The sequence below is a fragment of the Triticum aestivum genome, chromosome 4D (assembly GCF_018294505.1).
Source record: "Triticum aestivum cultivar Chinese Spring chromosome 4D, IWGSC CS RefSeq v2.1, whole genome shotgun sequence".
NCBI classification, from domain to species: domain Eukaryota; kingdom Viridiplantae; phylum Streptophyta; class Magnoliopsida; order Poales; family Poaceae; genus Triticum; species Triticum aestivum.
Genome location: NC_057805.1, coordinates 166,853,441 through 166,860,541, shown reverse-complemented (window position 1 = coordinate 166,860,541; position 7,101 = coordinate 166,853,441). Strand labels below are relative to the sequence as shown.

The following is a 7,101-nucleotide window of genomic DNA, read 5'->3' as shown; positions in this document are numbered from 1 at the left end:
GGGGGAGGCAGGGGGTTAAGCAAGGGTTAGGTGGGCCGGCCTGGTTGGATGGCCAGCTGGGCCGAGGCCCAGCGGTGGGGGGGTCCTTTTGTTTTGTTCTTATTTGTTTTCTATTTATTATTTTCTATTTATTTTCTATATATTTTTGTTTTATAAAATATACAAGTAGTATCTAAATTAGTGTTACAAAATACCCCAATGCCACAAAAAGTTTGATGACAAAATAAAATAGTTTAGTAATTTATTATTAGTAAAAGGCATTTAATTAATTGTTTTTGCTACTGTTTAAATCCTTATAGTTAATTTAAGCATTATATAAAAGTTTGGTTTCTCCACCATAATTGCTTACGATTTATTTGAAACAACCCGAACATTTTAGTTTTAATTTTTTTGAAAACTTTTGTTGTTTGCTTTTCTTTTGAATTTGAATTTGAATCGTTTTCGAACTAACGCGAGATTAGTAAGAGTAACTCTGGTGATGTGGCATCATTACAGAGGTTTACTGTAGCTTGATTATCCGGGCGTCACAACCATGGATCATCTCAACGACTAAGGAGCATAGAGAGCAACCACAGTCAGTTGCACATCGCAGAGACCATCGGCTGCCAAGCTTCATGACGAGCCGCCAGATCTGCTAATGGTCGACCAGGCGCAATGCCACCGGATAGAACAGAAGCTACCATACCCTACCAAGCACCATGGCAACAAGGAACAGAGGATCACTGTCTGAGACTAAGAACTGCCATAGTTCCAGATTGCAGCTTTGTATCGGATGCACCAACGCGCTCCACGCGCGTCATCCCATGCCCGCTAGAGACCATATCCGCAACACCCACACCACGAAGCCGTCCATCCACGCCATCCTGGGCCAGTAAGTCATGCGAGCACAGAACCTCCAGGCGGCAAATCTATGCTACCCAACCCAAGTGCGCCCACGCCGCGCATAACCGCGTAACCCATCCCCTGACGCGTCCACACCACGCCTCTTGCCCACCCGGGCTACAGGCCACCATCCGTGTAGCCCATGCCCCCTTGCGCATCCACGCCGCGCACCCGCGACGCTCGCCTTCTCAGTTGCGCCCCTCGCGGCTGATGGCTCTATATTTTACGCTTTTTTAGAGCTCATTTTTTTGCATGTTCTCTACACATACATTGAAGCAAATCTATGTCCATTATGCATGATCTTCGGTTTTCACCCTTTTCATTGTGAGCATTGCATAATTAGTGTTTTTATTAGTTTCCCCTTTTTTGAGTCTACATGTGTGTTGGAGCAACCTAGGACCAAGCACAATAAAAAGGCCAAGGTTGGGTTTAATATGGAGGACCACGAGCACTAGACATAGGCGTTTCAGAAGGTCAAAAATGTGAATTTTTTTTCCAAAGTGCTCCCAATCAAGATCTAACACTACATGTGCATCTCCATCATTCTGTGATTCTAGCGAACCCAAGAACGTTGAAAACGGAGTTCATATGAGAATGTTGTGACTGTTTTACCGAAGGAATCCAGATCGTTCGACGACCTTCGAGTGGCTGGTCGTACCAGGCCCAGGCCCCGAAAGTTGCCCTTTCAGATGAGATTCTTCACAGCTTCCATCTCCGTTGTGCATATGTGATCCTTGGCTGATAAGAAGGGTTTGGAAGGGGATTAGGCTCTTCTTGAGCTTGAGCCCTCGAATCAAAGGAGAGAACCTACATTTATGCAGGAGGTGGCTAGGTTTTCACCGGGGGAGCTGCCTTATTCTATACACCTATATGGAAATGAGCAAATTGCTCTAGCGGGGGCATGTATGTTACAAAGGGATGCAACTGAAAGTTTATCAGACGGCTGATAGAGGCCTAGACCAAATCGACCTCAGATCCAATGGTTAGTATCACGGTGAAAATTCGATCGGTTTGTTGAGAGTGCCTGAGGCCTCAGCTTCAGTCGGGTCTTCACTTCTGATTTTAACCTCGGTGATTTGACCTAATTCTCTAGTTGGTTCTTGAAAACAAGGTGCACATTTGACTCCAAATTTTGGTACTACCTCTGTTTTTAAATATAAGACGAACTGCCAAAATATCTTATATTTAGATAGAAACAGAGAGAGTAGTATTCTGCTTAGTTTTAGAGTCCGAATCTTCGTCATAAATATATACAAATTTATATCCGACTGCGCCACCAAAGTCAATTTATTTATCACCGCTAGTAAAAATGCAAGTTTGCCTTGTAAGTAGTAGCAAAACTAAAATCCAAAATGTATTTTTGAACAAATACATAATCCTATTATGACATGTATACAAGGTAAAACAGAGTCTAGAAAATTCACACAAGTATGGCCGTTGATTTCATCCTCCAACTAGAATAAATTGTTGCCTAAAGTCACTAGAGATGTGGAGTGGCATGATCACCCTCTGCCCCTGATTTTCATCTGTTTTTACAAATTCAGACCTTGAATTCACACGCAGCCCAACTAACCATACCCCTCGCCTTTGCCAATTCTGACACTCACCCTCCCTCTGATCAAAGGCTGGGATTTGATCCCGTTCGAAGTACACATGCACGCGCAAACTGGCATCGCGTATCACTCCTCCCATCCCATGCACCGGCGAGCAATGGTCACGACGCGCCGGAGGCGCTGGCGACCTCTTCCACCATCCTCGCCACCTCTGCCATATTGGGCCGGCTCTCCGGCGCGGGGTCGGTGCATTCAACGGCGATACGCACCAGCTGCACGGCGGAGCCCCCGCCGGCCGCGGCGATGACGGGGTCGACGACCTCGTGCTCGCTGCCCTCGGTCACCGCCGCAGCCGCCCAGTGTACGACGTCTGTGCCACCGCGCGCGTTGAGGAGGTACTGCGAGGGGAATCTCCCCGTGATGAGCTCGAGCAGCACGACACCGAAGCAGTACACGTCGGACCTGGCCGAAACGGGCACGCGCTGTTGCTGCTGGAGCGCGGCGACAGCCTCCGGCGATCGGAACGCGAACAAGGCCTGAGGCGCCTGCGGCGCGTTGACGAGCGGGAAGAAGCCGTAGTCCACGATGTGCGGCTCCAGGTTGGCGTCGAGGAGGATATTTCCGGACTTGAGGTTCCCGTGAGGCGGCGGCGGGGGCGGCGCATCGAAGTCGGCGCCGTCCATGCTCACGAACCGCATCGTCGGCATGCCGAGCTTCTCGTGGAGGTATGCCATGCCCCGCGCCACGCCGAGGGCGATCCTCAGCCGCGTCGGCCAGTCCAGCACCACCCTGTTGGGACTCTGGTCCCCTGCACCGATCGATCACACGGACGTCATTTTAGTTACACATAATAATAGACATTATAGTAAACATTAACCAAGTGATTAACTATATGTGGTATTTCCTCCGTTTTTTAGTCCTCATATAAGATCTGTCTGGAGTCAAACTTCTTAAAATTTGACTAACATTATATGAAAAATTATCAACATCCAAAGTATCAAATGAGTATCATGAGATGCATCCTGGGATAATTTTTCTATTGTATATCCCAGGATTTAGATGTTAATGTTTTTAATATAAATTTGATCAAACCTTACAAAGTTTGACCTAAGATGTATCTTATATGCGGAGTAAAAATAAATGGGGAGTCCATCATCATGCGGTCACTAAAGCTAAAACAATCTGAAAATATCAAATCATTAATGTAGTTAATTGGCTAGGCAGTTAGTTAAATAGACCGTTAATTAGGTCAATTTACATAGTATTTTTTTGTTTTCATTGGTTTAATAATAAAAAGAAGCGCTAATTTGTGGCTGTCATCCATATAATCCCGGAAGGAAGGAGTAACTTCACCAGATTGTTTTTCTTTTTGAAGTATTCAAGTAGGTGAACTGGTTTATTTATGTGTAACGGAATTAAGCTTTTTGTCTAAATAATCAACAGATCAAGCAGCTGCAAGAGTTTCTACGCCACCACCTCATCTCCCTTTACTTTGTGGTCGGTTTTGACGGTGTTGCGATGATTGCTCATCAACCGTAGGCATAAAGTTAGCTCCCACGGACTATGCATAGTGTACCGGTTATCCATGCATGGTGTACCAGTTACCTGCACCGGCGGCCGTGCTTGGCTGCGCGACCTCGCTTATTATCCAATCCATTGTCGGTGTCTGACAGAGCCTGAGAAGAGTTGGTTGGTTTGGATCCAATGATAGTTGCTGTGGATCAGATGTGAAACCTACTCCATCTCATCTCTCATCTGTCCACCCTTCTCCATACAAGATCTGAAGAGTAATACTAGACCTACGCAAAATAACATTTAGTTTTTATATATAGATAACTTGGGGAAGGGGCCCACTCCTGTGAAATTAGGGAGGGGGTGTTTGAGCTGGTAGGTTTGATACCACCATGGCCGAGCACAATCGATCACTCACGACATCGCTCTTTACATATTGTTTCATGCCATAGCAACATAGGGGTATTTAGCTAGTAATCATATTGGTTGGTAATTACGGTCTTACCGTGGAGGACGTAGAGGAGGCTGCCGCGTGGCATGAGCTCAAAGACGATGAGCTTCTCCTCCTTGCGGTAATGGTAGCCGAGGGGAGCGAGCACGTTGGGGTGGCGGAGCTCTCCGAGCACGCGGAGGTGGTTCTCGAACTCCTCGCGGCCGACGCGGTTCATGTCGCGCATGCGCTTCACGGCCACGGTGATGCCGTTTCGCATGGCGGCCTTGTACGCGGACCCGAGTGTGCCGTTGCCGAGCACCTCCGCCGAAGCCTTCATCATGTCCTGCAGCCCGAACTCGCCGCTCGACTTGCTCATCAGGACGAACTCGTCCATCCGCTTGCCGCCGGCACCACCACGTGCCGAGCCCTGGCTGCTGCTGCCGCCGCGGCTGGACCCGCCAGTTTCCATCGCCACCCCTGAGGTGCGAGGCGCGGCTGTCACGGCCGGCTTGGGGGCAATGCCGCCGCTGGCGACAGGGGCGTCGTAGTACGCCGGCAGGGGCGCGCTGTTCCGCTGCTCGTCTTGCTGCAGCATGAGGACCATCGCCCCGGAGACCAGCGCGATGACGAGCAGGATGATACCGATCACGACGACGATGCTGGTCTCCTCCTCCACGGCGAAGTAGTCCGCCGCCGTCATCGGCGGCATCGACGAGGGCGCCGGCGCGGCCACCGCGGCCACCGGTGCGGCCAACGGGGCGCAGGCCTTGGCGTCGCTCCCTGGAGCCCCGCACAGGGCTGGGTTACCGGCAAACGCCGACTCGTTGAACCGCGTGGCGACAGCGCGCGGGAGCACGCCCGTGAGGCGGTTGTGCGACACGTTGAACAGCCGGAGAGACTTGGGGAGGAGCTCGGGGACGGCGCCCTCGATCTTGTTGTGGTCGAGGTGGAGCTCGATGAGGCGCGGCGCGCCGGCGATGGCGGCAGCTGGCAGCGGGCCGGACAGGTCGTTGTTGTCGAGGTAGAGCTTCTTGAGCCAGCGCATGTTGGTGAACACGTCGCCGGGGATAGGGCCGGTGAAGGCGTTGTGCGACAGATACAGCGCACGGAGGCTGCGGACGGTGGCGAGGCTCGCCGGCAGCGGGCCTGCGAAGGCGTTGCGCCTGAGGTTGATTGAGTGCAGGCCCGGTAGGTTGGCGAGCGCAGCAAAGTCAAATGCGCCGGAGAGGTTAAGGTGCACCAGCCGGAGGCCGATGAGGCTGCCCTTGAAGCACTGCACCCCAGGCCAAGGCCTAGAGGCGTTGCACGGCGCCGGGGGTAACAACGGCGACCACGCCTCTAGCGCGTTGGTCGGGTCCTTGAACGACGCCTTGAGGCGCAGGAGCGCCGCCGCCTCGGTGCCTGGTGGGGAGGCATCAGGCTCAGCGGCGACCACAACCCGGCTGCCGGCCGCGAGGAGGAGAAGAATGGAGAGCCGGAAGGCTAGGATGAGGATGACCATGACCATCTTGGTGGAGGTCAGAGCCTTTCCTCTAGTTTTCTTCCAGCCTTTGTAAATGTTTCCTGCCTTTCTTGGCATTGCCTCTTCTGCTTTTTGTCAATGCCTCTTCTGCTCCAGTGGTTTGGCATGCAGTTTTGGAGCCTAAAAATAGTACTGTACGTATGACGCACGCTGAGATAACAAACAGGTCCGCAATGGATATGATGCAAATGCAATAGGTCTGCCAATATATTCTTCCACAAAAGAAAAGAAAAGGAAAAAAGTGTAGATTTGTACTGGGGAGTAGATTGGTTGTTTGCTTTCTCCTTGACAAAAATGAGGCAGGTAATATGGCCCTAAAAATAGCAAAGATGGCAAATTAGGCAAAGATTAATATAGTAAACTTATTAATCAGCTGCATGTTCCTTCTTCAGGTGTGTATACCATGTTGGAAATCAGTGCAGTGTGCTCTGAAACAAGACCATCAGTATATCATAGCACTGCTGCATTTAACAAATTTTCTTTTTGCGGGAGACTGCTGTATTTAACATGCTTCCGCGAAGACGAGTATGAGGCTCCAGCACTTTCTTCAGCAGCCATCTTACTGTTTTTCGTGTTCTAGTTTTATCTCTATAATACAACACAAGTTGCTACGCTTGCTTCATTTTTGTGGAAGAATCATGAGGTGAAATTTTCTTGCTGTATCTCTACAACTGAAGTAGATAGACCACTAGATGCACTACCATCATTCTTTCTAACTAACACGAAAACAATCCAACAACAAACAAAGCTACATTTGTCATATCATATGGACACATATTAGAGCAAGCAGACATTGAGCACTCAGCTTGTGTTGCCTTCAGCCCTGAACATTGTGTTTCCGTTATAGACATTCCTTCCTTGAAATTTTGAAGATCTCGGCGATGAGCTCCAAGGGAAGACCTTTCGTCTCCGGCACTCTTAAGTAGACGAACAGAAGAACAATGAAGCACATGAATGCATAGACACCACATGCTCCTGTGAGCCCAATGGTACTCAGCATCACTGGGAAACAGTATGTTGAAAGCAGTTTCCCGAACAAGAAGGAAAGTGAACAAAAACTTGCACAGGTTGCACGGGCCCTTGTGGGAAACATCTCAGAGCAGAGAATATTTGGTATCGGGCCCAAACCAATAACATAAGAGCAGAGGCAAATGGTTAATGTGAGGTGGAAGAGGATTTTGTGCGCCAAAGATCCCATA

General features: G+C 49.7%; 1 protein-coding gene across 1 annotated transcript; it reads right to left on the bottom strand.

Annotated features, from left to right (window-relative positions):
- Positions 1-2,280: 2,280 nt before the first annotated feature.
- LOC123099825 (pollen receptor-like kinase 3) lies at positions 2,281-5,981 on the bottom strand. The gene is made up of 2 exons (XM_044521900.1): positions 4,453-5,981; positions 2,281-3,243 (listed from the first exon to the last, which is right to left on the bottom strand). The coding sequence occupies exons 1-2, from the start codon at positions 5,957-5,959 to the stop codon at positions 2,597-2,599; spliced, it is 2,154 nt and encodes a 717-aa protein (XP_044377835.1). The 5' UTR covers positions 5,960-5,981; the 3' UTR covers positions 2,281-2,596.
- Between the last annotated feature and the right edge of the window lie 1,120 nt (positions 5,982-7,101).

Excerpts from the sequence above, each read along its gene's own strand:
- LOC123099825 (XM_044521900.1), bottom strand. The coding sequence starts at position 5,959 with ATGCCAAGAAAGGCAGGAAACATTTACAAAGGCTGGAAGAAAACTAGA. Across the intron at positions 3,244-4,452 it reads CCTCCTCTACGTCCTCCACG|GGGACCAGAGTCCCAACAGG; the intron begins GTAAGACCGTAA and ends CGATCGGTGCAG.